The 19,550-nt window shown below is 50.5% G+C and overlaps 1 protein-coding gene across 1 annotated transcript in view; it reads left to right on the forward strand.

Annotated features, from left to right (window-relative positions):
• LOC115223413 (apoptosis-resistant E3 ubiquitin protein ligase 1-like) overlaps window positions 1–19,272 on the forward strand; it is a 66,570-nt gene extending 47,298 nt beyond the window's left edge. The window contains exons 16-19 of the mRNA XM_029793929.2: window positions 12,228–12,416; window positions 14,186–14,272; window positions 15,724–15,899; window positions 17,521–19,272. Coding sequence (XP_029649789.1) covers window positions 12,228–12,416; window positions 14,186–14,272; window positions 15,724–15,899; window positions 17,521–17,623 — 555 coding nt within the window. The 3' untranslated portion in view covers window positions 17,624–19,272. The remainder of the gene's footprint in view (window positions 1–12,227; window positions 12,417–14,185; window positions 14,273–15,723; window positions 15,900–17,520) is intronic.
• Window positions 19,273–19,550: the final 278 nt, after the last annotated feature.

Here is a 19,550-nt window from a genome sequence, read left to right on the forward strand (position 1 = left end):
TTCTACCCCTCCATCACCATCACCACCACCACTTTTTACCCCTCCATCATCACCACCACCACCACTCTCTACCCCTCCATCATCACCACCACCACCACTCTCTACCCCTCCATCATCACCACCACCACCACTTTCTACCCCTCCATCATCACCACCACCACCACTCTACCCCTCCATCATCACCACCACCACCACTCTCTACCCCTCCATCACCACCACCACCACACACTCTCTACCCCTCCATCATCACCACCACCACCACTTCTACCCCACCATCATCACCACCACCACCACTCTACCCACCATCATCACCACCACCACCACTCTCTACCCCTCCATCACACCACCACCACCACCACTCTCTACCCCCCATCACCACCACCACCACCACCACTCTCTACCCCTCCATCATCACCACCACCACCACTTTCTACCCCTCCATCATCACCACCACCACCACTCTCTACCCCCTCCATCCACCACCACCACCACTTTCTACCCCACCATCATCACCACCACCACCACTTTCTACCCCTCCATCACCACCACCACCACCACTTTCTACCCCTCCATCATCATGGTGGTGGTTGTGATGGAGGGGTAGAAAGTGGTGGTGGTGGGATGATGGTGGGTAGAAAGTGGTGGTGGTGATGATGGAGATGGAGGGGTAGAAAGTGGTGGTGGTGGCATCATCACCACCACCACCACTCTCTACCCCTCCATCACCACCACCACCACCACCACTCTCTACCCCTCCATCATCACCACCACCACCACTTTCTACCCCTCCATCATCACCACCACCACCACTCTCTACCCCTCCATCATCACCACCACCACCACTCTCTACCCCTCATCACCACCACCACCACCACCACTTTCTACCCCTCCATCATCACCACCACCACCACTCTCTACCCCTCCATCATCACCACCACCACCACTCTCTACCCCGCCATCACCACCACCACCACCGCTTCCTACCCCTCCATCATCACCACCACCACCACTCTCTACCCCTCCATCATCACCACCACCACCACTCTCTACCCCTCCATCATCACCACCACCACCACTCTCTACCCTCCATCATTCACCCACCACCACCACTTCTACACCCTCCATCATCACCACCACTCTCTACCCCTCCATCATCACCACCACCACCACTCTCTACCCCTCCATCATCACCACCACCACCACTCTCTACCCCTCCATCATCACCACCACCACCACTCTCTACCCCTCCATCATCACCACCACCACCACCACTTTCTACCCCTCCATCATCACCACCACCACCACCACTCTCTACCCCTCCATCATCACCACCACTCTCTACCCCTCCATCATCACCACCACCACCACCACTCTCTACCCCTCCATCATCACCACCACTTTCTACCCCTCCATCATCACCACCACCACCACCACTCTCTACCCCTCCATCATCACCACCACCACCACCACTCTCTACCCCTCCATCATCACCACCACTCTCTACCCCTCCATCATCACCACCACCACCACTCTCTACCCCTCCATCATCACCACCACCACCACTCTCTACCCCTCCATCATCACCACCACCACCACTCTCTACCCCTCCATCATCACCACCACCACCACCACTCTCTACCCCTCCATCATCACACCACCACCACCACTCTCTACCCCTCCATCATCACCACCACCACCACCACTCTCTACCCCTCCATCATCACCACCACCACCACCACTCTCTACCCCTGCATCATCACCACCACCACCACTCTCTACCCCTCCATCATCACCACCACCACCACTTTCTACCCCTCCATCATCACCACCACCACCACTCTCTACCCCTCCATCATCACCACCACCACCACATTCTACCCCTCCATCATCACCAACACCACCACTTTTACCCCTCCATCATCACACCACCACCACTTCTACCCCTCCATCACCATCACCACACCACCACTTTCTACCCCTCCATCATCACCACCACCACCATCTACCCCTCCATCATCACCACCACCACCACATTCTACCCCTCCATCATCACCACCACACCACTCTCTACCCCTCCATCATCACCACACCACCACTTTTTACCCCTCCATCATCACCACCACCACCACTCTCTACCCCTCATCATCACCACCACCACCACCACTCTCTACCCCTCCATCATCACCACCACACCCCTTCTACCCCTCCATCATCACCACCACCACCACTCTACCCCTCCATCATCACCACCACCACCACTCTCTACCCCTCCATCACCACCACCACCACCACCACTCTCTACCCCTCCATCATCACCACCACCACCACTTTCTACCCCTCCATCATCACCACCACCACCACTTTCTACCCCTCCATCATCACCACCACCACCACTCTCTACCCCTCCATCTTCACCACCACCACCACCACTTTCTACCCCACCATCATCACCACCACCACCACTTTCTACCCCTCCATCACCACCACCACCACCACTTTCTACCCCTCCATCATCACCACCACCACCACCACCACTCTCTACCCCTCCATCATCACCACCACCACCACTTTCTACCCCTCCATCATCACCACCACCACCACTTTCTACCCCTCCATCACCACCACCACCACCACTTCTACCCCTCCATCATCACCACCACCACCACTTTCTACCCCTCCATCCACCAACACCACCACTTTCTACCCCTCCTCATCACCACCACCACCACCACCACTCTCTACCCCTCCATCATCACCACCACCACCACTCTCTACCCCTCCATCATCACCACCACCACCACTTTCTACCCCTCCATCATCACCATCACCACCACCACTTTCTACCCCTCCATCATCACCATCACCACCACCACTCTCTACCCCTCCATCATCACCATCACCACCACCACTCTCTACCCCTCCATCATCACCACCACCACCACTCTCTACCCCTCCATCATCACCATCACCACCACCACTCTCTACCCCTCCATCATCACCACCACCACCACTCTCTACCCCTCCATCATCACCACCACCACCACTTTTTACCCCTCCATCATCACCACCACTCTCTACCCCTCCATCATCACCACCACCACCACTCTCTACCCCTCCATCATCACCACCACCACCACCACTCTCTACCCCTCCATCATCACCACCACCACCACTCTCTACCCCTCCATCACCATCACCACCACCACTTTTTACGCCTCCATCATCACCACCATAACTTTCTACCCCTCCATCATCACCATCACCACACCACACACCTTACCCCTCCATCATCACCACCACCACCACTCTCTACCCCTCCATCATCACCACCACCACCACTTTCTACCCCTCCATCATCACCATCACCACCACCACTTCTACCCCTCCATCACACCACACCACCACTCTCTACCCCTCCATCATCACCACCACCACCATCTCTACCCCTCCATCACCACCACCACCACCACTTCTACCCCTCCATCATCACCTTCACCACCACCACTCTCTACCCCTCCATCATCACCACCACCACCACTCTCTACCCCTCCATCATCCCACCACCAACCACCACTCTCTACCCCTCCATCATCACCACCACCACCACTTTTCCACCCCTCATCATCACCATCACCACCACCACTCTCTACCCCCCATCATCATCACCACCACCACCACCACTTCTACCCCTCCATCATCACCAAACCCACCACTCTCTACCCCTCCATCATCACCACCACCACCATTCTACCCCCTCCATCATCACCACCACCACCACTTTCTACCCCTCCATCATCACACCACCACCACTTTCTACCCCTCCATCACCACCACCACTTCTCTACCCCTCCATCATCACCACCACCACCACTCTCTACCCTCCATCACCATCACCACCACCACTTTTTACCCCTCCATCACCAACCACCACTTTTTACCCCTCCTCCATCATCACCATCACCACCACCACTCTCTACCCCTCCATCATCACCACACCACCACTCTCTACCCCTCCATCATCACACACCACCCACCACCTCTCTACCATCCATCACCACCACCACCACTCTCTACCCCCTCCATCATCACCACCACCACTCTCTACCCCTCCATCATCACCACCACCACCACTTTTTACCCCTCCATCATCACCATCACCACCACCACTCTCTACCCCTCCATCATCACCACCACCACCACTTTCTACCCTCCATCATCACCACCACCACCACTCTCTACCCCTCCATCATCACCACCACACCACCACCACTCTCTACCCCTCCATCATCACCACCACTCTCTACCCCTCCATCATCACCACCACCACCACTCTCTACCCCTCCATCATCACCCACCACCACCACTCTTCCCCCCCATCCACCACCACCACCACCACTCTCTACCCCTCCATCATCACCACCACCACCCACTCTCTACCCCTCCATCATCACCACCACCACCACTTTCTACCCCTCCATCATCACCACCACCACCAATTTTACCCCTCCATCATCACCACCACCACCACTCTCTACCCCTCCATCACCACCACCACCACTTTCTACCCCTCCATCATCACCTTCACCACCACCACTCTCTACCCCTCCATCATCACCACCACCACCACTCTCTACCCCTCCATCATCACCACCACCACCACCACTCTCTACCCCTCCATCATCACCACCACCACCACTTTTTACCCCTCCATCATCACCATCACCACCACCACTCTCTACCCCTCCATCATCACCACCACCACCACCACTTTCTACCCCTCCATCATCACCACCACCACCACTCTCTACCCCTCCATCATCACCACCACCACCACTTTCTACCCCTCCATCATCACCACCACCACCACTTTCTACCCCTCCATCATCACCACCACCACCACTTTCTACCCCTCCATCACCACCACCACCACTCTCTACCCCTCCATCATCACCACCACCACCACTCTCTACCCCTCCATCACCATCACCACCACCACTTTTTACCCCTCCATCATCACCACCACCACTTTCTACCCCTCCATCATCACCATCCACCACCACACTCTCTACCCCTCCATCATCACCACCACCACCACTCTCTACCCCTCCATCATCACACCACCACCACTCACTACCCCTCCATCATCCACCACCCCACCACTCTCTACCCCTCCATCATCACCACCACCACCACCACTCTCTACCCCTCCATCATCACCACCACCACCACTTTTTACCCCTCCATCATCACCTCACACCACCCCACTCTCTACCCCTCCATCATCACCACCACCACCACTTTCTACCCCTCCATCATCACCACCACCACCACTCTCTACCCCTCCATCATCACCACCACCACCACCACTCTCTACCCCTCCATCATCACCACCACCACCACTCTCTACCCCTCATCATCACACCACCACCACCACTCTCTACCCCTCCATCATCACCACCACCACCACTCTCTACCCCTCCATCACCACCACCACCACCACTCTCTACCCCTCCATCATCACCATCACCACCACCACTCTCTACCCCTCCATCATCACCACCACCACCACCACTCTCTACCCCTCCATCATCACCACCACCACCAATTTTAACCCCTCATCATCACCACCAACACCACTCTCTAACCCCCATCATCACCACCACCACCACCACTCTCTACCCCTCCATCATCACCACCACCACCACCACTTTCTACACCTCCATCATCACCACCACCACCACCGCTCTCTACCCCTCCATCATCACCACTTTCTACCCCTCCATCATCACCACCACCACCACTCTCTACCCCTGCATCATCACCACCACCACCACTCTCTACCCCTCCATCATCACCACCACCACCACTCTCTACCCCTCCATTATCACCACCAACCACTCTTTCTACCACTCCATCATCACCACCACCACCACTCTCTACCCCTCCATCATCACCACCACCACCACCACTCTCTACCCCTCCATCATCACCACCACCACCACTCTCTACCCCTGCATCATCACCACCACCACCACTCTCACCCCTCCATCATCACCACCACACCACTCTCTACCCCTCCATCATCACCACCACCACCACTCTCTACCCCTCCATCACCACCCCACCACCACCACCACTTTCTAACCCCTCCATCATCACCACCACACCACCACACTCTCTACCCCTCCATCATCACCACCAAACACCAACTCTCTACCCCGCCATCCACCACCACACCACCGCTTCCTACCCCTCCATCATCACCCCCCCCCCACCACTCTCTACCCCTCCATCATCACCACACCACCACCACTCTACCCCTCCATCATCACCACCACTCTCTACCCCTCCATCATCACCACCACCACCACTCTCTACCCCTCCATCATCACCACCACACTCTCTACCCCTCCATCATCACCACCACCACCACTCTCTACCCCTCCATCATCACACCACCACCACTCTACCCCTCCATCATCACCACCACCACCACCACTTTCTACCCCTCCATCATCCAACCACCACCACCACCACTTTCTACCCCTCCATCATCACCACCACCACCACTCTCTACCCCTCCATCATCACCACCACCACCACCACCACTCCTACCCCTCCATCATCACCACCACCACCACCACTCTCTACCCCTGCATCATCACCACCCACCACCACTCTCTACCCCTCCATCATCACCACCACCACCACTTTTTACCCCTCCATCATCACCACCACCACCACTTTCTACCCCTCCATCACCACCACCACCACCAACTTTCTACCCACCATCATCACCACCACCACCACTTTCTACCCCTCCATCCACCACCACCCAACCACACTTTCTACCCCTCCATCATCACCACCACAAACACCACCACTTTCTACCCCTCCATCATCACACACACCACCACCACCACTCTCTCTACCCCTCCATCATCACCACCACCACCACTTTCTACCCCTCCTCATCACACCACCCACCACCACTCTCTACACCTCCATCATCACCACCACCACCACTTTTTACCCCTCCATCATCACCATCACCAACCTCTTTCTACCCCTCCATCATCACCACCACCACCATTTTTACCCCTCCATCATCACCATCACCACCACCCACTCTCTACCCCTCCATCATCACCGCCACCACCACCACTCTCTACCCTTCCATCATCACCACCACCACCACTCTCTACACCCCTCCATCATCACCACCACCACCACTTTTTACCCCTCCATCATCACCATCACCACCACCTCTTTCTACCCCTCCATCATCACCACCACCCCACTTTTACCCCTCCATCATCACCATCACCACCACACACTCTCTACCCCTCCATCATCACCACCACCCCACTTTTACCCCTCCATCATCACCATCACCACCACCCACTCTCTACCCTTCCATCATCACCACCACCACCACTCTCTACCCCTCCATCATCACACCACCACCACCACTTTTTACCCCTCCATCATCACATCACCACCACCACCTCTTTCTACCCCTCCATCATCACCCCACCACCACTTTTTACCCCTCCATCATCACCATCACCACCACCACTCTCTACCCCTCCATCATCACCGCCACCACCCACCACTCTCTACCCCTCCATCATCACCACCACCACCACCACTTTCTACCCCTCCATCATCACCACCGCCACCACTCTCTACCCCTCCATCATCACCACCACCCCACCACTCTCTACCCCTCCATCATCACCACCCCCCCACCACTCTTACCCCTCATCATCACCACCACCACCACTCTCTACCCCCTCCATCATCCCACCACCACCACCACTTTCTACCCCTCCGTCACCACCACCACCACCACCACTCTCTACCCCTCCATCACCACCACCACCACCACTTTCTACCCCTCCGTCACCACCACCACCACCACCACTCTCTACCCCTCCATCATCACCACCACCACCACTTTCTACCCCTCCATCACCACCACCACCACCTCTTTCTACCCCTCCATCATCATCACCACCACCACCACTCTCTACCCCTCCATCACCACCACCACCACCACTTTCAACCCCTCCATCATCACCACCACCACCACCACTTTCTACCCCTCCATCATCACCACCACCACTTTCTACCCCTCCATCACCACCACCACCACCACTTTCTACCCCTCCATCATCACCACCACCACCCACTCTTTACCCCTCCATCATCACCACCACCACCACTTTCTACCCCTCCATCATCACCACCACCACCACTCCTAACCACCCCTCCATCTTCACACCACCACCACCCTTTCTACCCCTCCATCATCACCACCACCACCACTCTCTACCCCTCCATCATCCACCACCACCACCACTTTCTACCCCTCATCATCAACCACCACCACTCTCTACCCCTCCATCCATCCACCACCACCACCACTTTCTACCCCTCCATCATCAACACCACCAACCACCACCTCTTCTACCCCTCATACCACCACACCCACTCTCTACCCCTCCATCATCACACCACCACCACCACTTTTTACCCCCCCATCATCACCAACCACCACCACTTTCTACCCCTCCATCATCACCACCACCACCACCACTTTCTACCCCTCCATCATCACCACCCACCACCACTTTCTACCCCTCCATCATCACCAACCACCCCACTTTCTACCCCTCCATCATCACCACCACCACTTCTAACCCACTCTCTACCCCTCCATCATCACCACCACCACCACCAACTCTCTACCCCTCCATCATCACCACCCACCACCACTTTCTTCCCCCATCATCACCACCACCACCACTTCTACCCCTCATCACCACCACCACCACCACTTCTCTACCCCTCCATCATCACCACCACCACCACTTTCTACCCCTCCATCATCACCACCACACACACTCCACCTCATCATACCCCCTCCGTCACCACCAACCAACCACACACTCCTACCCCCCTCCATCATCACCACCACCACCACTTTCTACCCCTCCATCATCACCACCACCACCACTCTCTACCCCTCCATCACCACCACCACCACCACTTTCTACCCCTCCATCATCACCACCACCACCACCACTACCCCGCCACTCTCTAAACCCCTCCATCATCACCACCACCACCCCACTTTCTACCCCCATCATCAAACCACCTCATCTCACACACCACCATCATCACCACACCACCACTCTCTACCCCTCCATCATCACCACCACCACCACTGCTTCTACCCCTCCATCATCACCACCACCAACACTTTTCTACCCCTCCATCACCACCACCACCACCACTTCTACCCCTCCATCATCACACACCACCACCACTCTCTACCCCTCCATCATCACCACCACCACCACCCCTCTCTACCCCTCCATCATCACCACCACCACCACCACTCTCTACCCTCCATCATCACCACCACCACCACTTTCTACCCCCATCACCACCACCACCACCACTCTCTAACCCCTCCATCATCCACCACCACCACCACCACTCTCTACCCCACCTCATCATCACCACCACCACCACTTTCTACCCCCCCATCATCACCACCACCACCACCACTCTCTACCCCTCCATCATCACCACCACCACCACAACTTTCTACCCCCTCCCCTCACCACCACCACCACCACCACTCTCTACCCCTCCATCTCACCACCACCACCACTTTCTACCCCCTCCATCATCACCACCACCACCACTTTCTACCCCTCCATCATCACCACACCACCACCACTCTCTACCCCTCCATCACCACCACCACCACCACTTCTACCCCTCCATCAATCACCACCACACCCTCCTACCCCTCCTAACCCCTCCATCACCACGGGTACCACCACTTTCGTGGGACCCCTCCATCCACACACACCACCACCACACTCTCTACCCCTCCATCATCACCACCACCACTTTCTACCCCTCCATCACCACCACCACCACCACTTTCTACCCCTCCATCATCACCCCACCAACACCACTTTCACCCCTCCATCCACCACCACTACCACTTTCTACCCCTCCATCATCCACCACCACCACCACCACTTTCTACCCCTCCATCAATCCCACCACCACCACTGTCTACCCCTCCATCACCACCACCACCACCACTTTTTACCCCTCCATCCCCACCACCACCACCACTTTCTACCCCTCCATCACCATCACCACCACCCAACCCTTTCTATCTACCTACCCCTCCACATCACCACACACCACCACTTCTACCCCTCCATCACCACCACCACTACCAACTTCTACCCCTCCTCATCACCACCACCACCACCACCACTTTCTACCCCTCCATCATCACCACCACACCACCACTCTCTACCCCTCCATCACCACCACCACCACACTTTCCTACCCCTCCATCCCCACCACCCTTCTCTACCACCCCTCCATCACCATCACCCACCACCACTTCTACCCCTCCATCATCACCACCACCACCACCACTCTCACCCCTCCATCATCACCACCACCACCACTTTCTACCCCTCATCACCACCACCACCACCACTTTCTACCCCCCTCCATCCCCACCACCATTCTCTACCCCACATCCACCACCACCACCACTTTCTACCCCTCCATCATCACCACCACCACCAACCACTCCTCACCCCTCCATCACACCACCACCACTTTCTACCCCTCCATCACCACCACACCACCCCACTCTACCTCCTCCATCATCCCCACCACCACCACTTTCTACCCCTCCATCATCATCACCACCACCACCACTTTCTACCCCTCCATCACACCACCACTACCACTTTCTACCCCGACCCCTCCATCATCACACCACCACCACCACCACTCTCTACCCCTCACATCACACACCCCACCACCACTCTCTACCCCTCCATCATCACCACCACCACCACTTTCTCTCTCCTACCCCATCCATCACCACCACCACCACCACTTTCTACCCCTCCATCATCACCACCACCACCACCACTTTCTACCCCCTCCATCACCACCACCACCACCACTTCTACCCCTCCCACATCACCACCACCACCACCACTCTTCTACCCCTCCGCATCACCACCACCACCACTTTCTACCCCTCCATCATCACCCCACCACCACTTTCTACCCCTCCATCATCACCACCACCACCACCACTTTCTACCCCCTCCATCCCACCACACCACCACTTCTTACCCCTCCATCATCACCACCACCACCACCACTTCTATCTACCCCTCCATCACCACCACCACCACCACTTTCTACCCCCCCATCACCCACCACCACCACTCTCTACTACCCTCTACCCCTCCACACCACCACCACCACCACCTCTACCCCCTCCATCATCACCACCACCACTTTCTACCCCCCTCCATCATCACCCACCACCACCACTTTCTACCCCTCCATCATCACCACCACCACCACCCCTCTCTACCCCTCCATCACCACCAACCACCACTTTCTACCCCTCCATCATCACCACCACCACCACCACTCTCTACCCCTCCATCATCCCCCACCACCTACCTCTCTACCCCTCCATCACCACCCCACCCCACTTTCTACCCCTCCATCATCACCATCACCACCACCACTCTCTACCCCTCCATCATCACCACCACACACCACTTTCTACCCCTCCTCATCACCACCACCACCACTTTCTCTTCTACCCCTCCATCATCATCCCCACCACCACCACTTTCTACCCCTCCATCACCACCACCACTACCACTTTCTACCCTCCACATCACACCACACCACACCACCACTTTCACCATTTCTACCCCTCCATCATCACCACCACCACCACCACTGTCTACCCCTCCATCACCACCACCACCACCACTTTCTACCCCTCCATCCCCACCACCACCACCACTTTCTACCCCTCCATCATCACCACCACCACCACTTTCTACCCCTCCATCATCCACCACCACCACCACTTTCTACCCCTCCATCACCACCTACCACTTTCTACCCCTCCATCATCACCACCACCACCACCACCACTTTCTACCCCTCCATCATCACCACCACCACCACTTTCTACCCCTCCATCACCACCACCACCACCACTTTCTACCCCTCCATCCCCACCACCATTCTCTACCCCTCCATCACCACCACCACCACCACTCTCTACAACCCTCCCCTTCATCATCATCATCATCTTCAGTATTACAGGTGAAGATCTCTTCCATCTCTTTCAGGTTGTCGATCTCATTCCAAACGGTTCCAAGACTCTTGTGACCAACAAGAACAAACTCTGGTACCTGGATCTCCTTGCTGAACATCGACTTTCGGCATCGGTGAAAGAGGAAGTGGACAGCTTCCTGCGGGGCCTCAATGAACTCATTCCTGACAACCTGTTGAGTATCTTTGACGAGAATGAACTTGAGGTGAGTGAGGAGGGGGGGCGTTACTATACAGCCCCTTGCAAAGTAAAAACCACCAAGGGGATCACCTATTCAACTACCTGCCCCATATGACAAGAGTTCAAATCTACTATATATATATATATATATAATATATATATATATAATATATATGTATATATATAAATATATGTTGTTGTTGTTTTATTTCCATGTTGGCCTTTATCTCAAATCAAACATGTTCCAACCATGACCATCCCATATATATATATATGTCTTGGACTGAATTGTCCAAGATGTTGTTCCATTTTTAAGCTGATAGTTGGTGTAGTGATTTGAAGGGCATTTGGCTGCTAGTTCTTGCCAGTCAAATAACAGAGGCTACACCTTCTCATATCAACTTGAGGGGTTTTATTATATTTGTGATCAGATCACTTCAGTTCTTCCAGTTATTTGGAGCAGGGGGATTACTGGTAGGGATCTGGGTGGACCTTTGAATTACAGGAGTACAATCTATTTGATGGGCTTCTGCACAGTTTTCATCTCACCAATTCCACTCACAAGGCATCAGTAGACTGAAAACTGGTAAAAAGTCACTTGTACAAGTGCCATGAGGAGGGATTGAACCTGTGGCTGAGTGATTGCAAAGCACACTACTTAGCCACATAACCATTCTGTACTTGTGTACATACACACACTCATGCAATGGGCTTAATTCAATTTCTGTTTACAAAATCCATTCACAAGACCCTGGTCACCTGGGGCTGTAGGAAAAGACACTTGTCCAAGGTGTCACTCCATGGGACTGAACCTAGGACCATCTAGTCGAGGACCAACTTTTTTTATCCCTGCAGCCATGTCTGAGAAATATATATATATGTATATATATATAACGCCATAACTATTTTGAATGCTAAAAGACTAAACCCTTAGACAAGAAACACCACTCTACATGACTGTATCAATGTAATGTAGCAGCAGGAGTATTGTTTGTTTAATGGCTTGACCCTTTAGTGTTTGACCTGGCCATATCCAACCCTAATATTCCAGCTGTTTTTATGTTCAAAACTGGCTTTATCTGGCCTCTTACCCTGACCCTCCAATGTCATTCTAAAAATAAACAATCACATCATTGAGATCTGAAAGCTGTGAGAAAATGCAGGATTAATTGAAAACAATAAGAATAAATAAGGATTACACTTGACAATCTGAATGCTAAAGGGTTAACTTTTCTAATACCAACCCATCCATGACCACCTCTGGTTCTATGATGGGAAATTCCTGTTTTCAAATGATCTGAATGAAAACCTTTCAAGTTGTCTTTTTTATTCCAAAATATCATCTTCAAAATGGCTGAGCGGTTTTATGAAATGCTTGACACAAGGGCAACAGATTTCAAAGGAAATATAATTACAAAATGGGTTGAACTTTATCCAAGTAACCCTACTCGGCTGTAAGGGCTCAGATCTCCCTCCTGCAAATGAAGGTGTCAACAAGCCTAACACCATTATTGTGAATCTGTGGTAAAATGTTAAACCTTAGTCAAGACACACCACTCTATATCTCTCACCATATTGAATGCTATTCTATATTATTATTATTATTATTATTATTGTGTTTTGCTTCTTCATTCAATTTTGTTTCCATTTCTTGCTGAGTGTCTTCCCAACACCTAGGGCAAAGACACTCCCTGTGTACATTGGTAGGCCATTAAAATAAACACACCAGATCGTTTATTTACAAAGTCAATCTGCTAAAGGATTAATCACTGTGTCTCTTTGTTGTTGTTCCAGCTATTAATGTGTGGCACAGGCAACTACAGTATAACTGACTTCAGACAACACCACTCTGTATGTGGCACATCTCCAGCCTTTGGCAAAGTAAGTCTCTCATATTTCTTCCCTCTCTCTCTCTCTCTCTCTCTCTCTCTCTCTCCCGTGCTTGTGGCACATAAAAAGCACCATCCGATTGTGGTCGATGCCAGCCCCCTCTGGCCCCTGTGTCAGTGACACGTAAAAAAAGCACCCACTACACTCATGGAGTGGTTGGTGTTAGGAAGGGCATCCAGCTGTAGAAACACTGCCAGAACAGATTGGAGCCTGGTGCAGCCTCCTGACTTCCCAGTCCCCAGTCGAACTGTCCCAGACCTCAGTCAAACTGTCCATTTTCCATGCCAGCATGGAAAACAGACGTTAAACGATGATGATGAGGGGGGGGGGTAATACATTACATATTTTGTGGTTATTGTTGTTGTGTAACCCTGGGTCTAGCTGGATCAGATTGGATGTTGTTGTTTGACCCCGAGTGCAGGTAGGCCAAAGTAGTAATACATCAGATGATGGGTCAAGATGGTTTTGGGTTAACATAACACATGTTGTTGTTTTTTAGCTCTGAGTCAGCCTTCAACAACAATAACAACCTCCCACACACACACACACACATATACAATGGGCTTCCACACAGTTTCCATCTAGCAAATCCACTCACAAAACTTTGGTTGACCTGGGGCTATAGTAAAAGCCATTTCCCCAATGGTGCCACACAGTGGGATTGGACCCAGAAACCACATGGCTGGGAAGCAACCTTCTCAACCACACAGCCACACCTCCCCCTCCCCTTTAGGCTCTACAGAGCATTCCTGCTTACCATTTGTTAGCATTGAACACCTCTCCACATGTCCACTAACATTTACCTAATTTTTGTTCCAAGAAATGAAATTCCTGTTGTATTTCTCAAAAAGACAAAATAAAAGATTATAACACAAAACGACAAACATTTTGACACCAAACAATAAATATTGAAGTGAAATTAACAGTTTTTGAACATTTTTCAACTGGCTAACATGCTTCTCCCACACTGTGTTTTAATTTCAATTCATCATCTCAGATCAAATCACCTGCCCGGCAAGTGCACCTTCGAAATATAATATAAAGATAATTAATCTGTTAATCAACATTAATATCAAAGCCATTTTCCCATTCACATTTTTCTTTCTTTCCTCCCCATATGTCTACTGTTACCATCAACATCATTTAACATCCATTTTCCATCCTGGCATGGGTCGGACAGGTTGACAGGATGTGACCAACTGCAAGGCTGCATCAGGTCCCAGTGTCAGTTTTGTGTTGGTCTCTACAGCTTCAAGCCCTTCCTAATGCCAACCACTTTACAATTGTACATGGATTGCATTTCTTCATGTCCCTGGCACTTGTGATGTTTTGCCATGCAGTTCCCAAGACAAGAGTAAAGAAAGAGAAAGGTAAAACTTGTTGCAATAAAATGTCTGTTGTTTGTAATATTTGTGTAAAAACCTCATCATTGATTTCTGCAGGTGCTCGATTGGTTTTGGACAATTGTTGCCAGCTTCACTGAAGAACAAATGGCCAGACTTCTGCAATTCACCACAGGTTGTTCCCAGTTGCCACCAGGAGGATTTTCAGAGCTGAACCCCAAGTTTCAAATCACTGCTGCTCCCACATTTAACACATTACCAACTGCACATACCTGGTGAGTTAAAACTGCATGTGTGTGTGTGTGTGTGTTTGTGTGTGTATGTGTTGGTGTGTGTTCATGTTTTTTCCCCATTCTAGCATGGGTTAGATGGATAATTTACTGAAGTGTTGTTTGACAGCTGGGTGCTCTTCCTGTTGCTAACCCTTGTCTATTTTTCAAGTAAAGGAATTAAGGGTCATTTTGTTCTGCCATAGAGAGGGGATTTTTTTTTCAACAAAGCACAAATGTAAACAAACACACAGACAGACAGACAGAAACTTCTTTCAGTTTCCATCTATGAAATCCACTTACAAAGCATTGGTTGGCCCTGGGTTATAGTTGTCCAAAGTGCTGCAGACTGTGATTGAACTTCAAACCATGTGGTTAGGATGCAAATTCTTTAACCGCATTCTCATGCCTGTGTCTATCTTTATATCCATCTTGATTTAGAAATGTGATCACTGTACCCTTTGTTATCATTATTATCTCATCCCAGTTTTTGTCCATCTGGAGCTCCAGATTGAACCAGACCCCCCCCCCCCCAAGCAATTTAACCAGTCCATCTGTCCAGTGCTCAATGACTCAGTTGGACAGCATGGACAGCTTCTGCAAGTTCCAAGCTGAAAACCCACTGATTTCTCCTGGTTGTCGCTCAGTAATAATAATAATAATAATAATAATAATAAAAAAAAAAATAAAGGCAGTGAGTTGGCAGAATTGTTGCCAGGCAAAATGCTTGGCAGTATTTCATCTGTCTTTACATTCTGAGTTCAAATTGCACCAAGGTTGACTTTGCCTTTCATCCTTTTAAGGTTGATAAAACAAATACCAGTTGAGTACTGGTGTCAACATAATCTATTATCGCATTCTCCCCCTAAATGCCTGTAGTAGAAAGGATTATTCTTTGTTATTTTATTTACACGTTCTAAAACACTTTCTATCGTCGTTTTGTCATTTCACGTTGCTTTTATGTTAGCCCTTGTGGCCAATAAAAGAATAAATTATTATTATTGAGTGAGAGAGCAGTGCATGTCATCAAAGTGACACTGGGGTAAAATATACGAAGCCCAGTATACCCATCATGACTACCCGTCTGATAAGGGTACACCAGGCACATGTATCACAACCACATGTGCACGACATGGCGATCTCATAACATGATAAACAGCACATGAACTTGCAGGTGGGGCCCAGTTAGAATTTTCTTCTGGTCAAGTAACCCATCCCACTCAAAAGGTCCCTGAATAAGGATTGTTTAAGGATGTTGAACGAACCACCCATGTTTCCAAAGGTGAATTATCCAAACCTCTAAGAATTCCTTTCAACACATGGCTATGATGCTCCCCCACTACTCCTGCTCGTGATCAGAGATCATCAGCGACTAAGGGACATGATCAACTGGTCAACTGGTTAAGGTCAAACAACTGACAAGCAAATCTGTGGTATTGAGCAGAATATTTGCTGTACCAAGACAAAACAATGTACATGATAACACTTCCAATCAGTTAAGATCAGAAGCCATGAGAGCAACTGCCTGGTATTTATTATTATTATCATCATCATCATCATTATTATTATTATTATTGTTGTTGTTGTTCTTATTATTATTACTGAACTTATTTCTTGTCTCTTTCAGCTTCAACCAGTTGTGTCTACCAGATTATGATTCTATCGACAAATTCCACAAAGCCCTAATGATAGCAATTAATGAAGGCAACCAAGGATTTGGAATGGTCTAACAAATGACAAAGGGAACAGGGTAGGGGAGAGTGCAAGTGTGGGTGGAGGTGGAAGGGAAACGTTTATAAGAGGAGGAGGAGGGAGAGGAGGCAGTAGAGCATTGAGTGAAAGTGGCCAATGTGATGAGTGAGGGTGGGGGATGTGGAGTGAAAGTGTTCCATTTCTTGTGTGTGAGTGTGAGTGAGGGCCACAGTCAGACATGTTCGATCCTTTATTCTCCCTTTTTGTAGAAAATAAGCTGAGGGCGTGGAGAGAATGGAAATTGTGAAACATGGTGTGGAAGTTTTCAGTTTGTTGAGTGTCAGCGGAAAAGAGTGAAACGAAGGTTTTCATTGTCCTCATTTAATGTCCGTTGTCCATACTGGCTTGGTTTGGATGCTTTGATAAGGGATTGGCAAGACTGGAGAGCTGCACCAGGCCTCACTTGGCATGGTTTCTACAGCTGGATCTCCTTCCTAATCCCAACCACTTTACAGAGTGTTCGAGGGGCCTTCAATGGGGAACCAGCATTGCGGTTTTTATGTGGCATTAACATGGATCAGTTTTCCATAGCACCAAAATCTGAAAATGGTTTAGAGAAGTTAACAAGAAATGGGTGCCAAGTCCAGTTGCATTTCCTTGTAGTTTCCACACAGAAGACTGCCAATGTTGAATATATTTGTGGAATATATATATATAATAATAATAATAATAATAATAATTAGTCATAAAAAGGATTATTACGAAGTAGCATTAGCATTGCTTTTAATTGCTTTATTTATATTTGTGTGTGTATATGTATATATATATATATATATATATATATAAATATAAATAGAATCATCCTTAAATAGACCTACACGTGTTTCGACTGCACCGATCAGTAATCATTGAAATTGCGACCTTACAATAACACTGGTGCAGTTTCTTCAGGGTCTTCACTTTAATATCTCGTCTCTTGATGAACACCCTCACTTCTCATCCAGTAAAATAGTCTCTCTGTTAGGATGGCTGAGTTTTAGGCTCTTCTCTTAAAGCGACATATTGCTGAATGAAACACTACAGGGAGTTCAGCCATAAATGTTGACATTGTACATTTACAACAACATTACAAGAATAACATGTCCTCTCTCTCTCTCTCTTTCTCTCTCTCTCTCTCTTTCTCTCTCTCTCTCTCTCTCTACCTTTTTTTTTCCTTTCCATCTGGACCATAAGATCCATAAAAGCAGCTGGCACACCAACCTGGTTTTAATAGTGTTAAATGGATGAGAAATAACTGTTCTGGATGGACAGTTGCATGTAGCTCACCTCCCCCATCTCGTTCAGACTCATCAGGTATTCAACTCAACATGCAACACTTCTGCTGCTGCTGCGGCTACTGCTGCTTACAGCAATGCATCTGACTATCCTTTCATCAGCTCTTTGCACTTTTGATAATTAAGAACTTGGTGGGAGATGGCATGGCTGTGTTGGCGGAGTTTGCTTTGCAACTGCATGGTTTCCAGTTCAGTCCCATTGCACAGCGCCTGCTGCCAAAATCACAGACCAACCAAAGCTTTCGGTAGACAGCGGAAGAGGCCAGTTGCAATGTGTGTGGGTGTGTGTTCATGGTTCTCGATTTCGACATGGTCTGCTGATTGCAAACAAACGTCATTGTCATACGAGCTGTGTCGTTTGTTGTCAGTCTCCTTCAAAAACATGTCCAGCCATTTTGCTGTTTATGTTTGAAGGGGTCAAAGAAGTATTTCCTTCTTTGGGAAAAGGTGAGAGCTGATGACAGGAAGAGCATCCAACCATAGAAGATCTGCCACAGCAAATTTCATCTGACCCAGGCAAGCATGGACAAATGGACATTAAAATGATGTTGTTGATGATGATGCTGTCTTGACCACCGACGTAAATGAAGTGTCATTGGGCAAGATACCCGGACCTCTCTGTACCCTAACC

The sequence above is a fragment of the Octopus sinensis genome, linkage group LG23, assembly GCF_006345805.1.
Source record: "Octopus sinensis linkage group LG23, ASM634580v1, whole genome shotgun sequence".
In the NCBI taxonomy this organism is placed as follows: domain Eukaryota; kingdom Metazoa; phylum Mollusca; class Cephalopoda; order Octopoda; family Octopodidae; genus Octopus; species Octopus sinensis.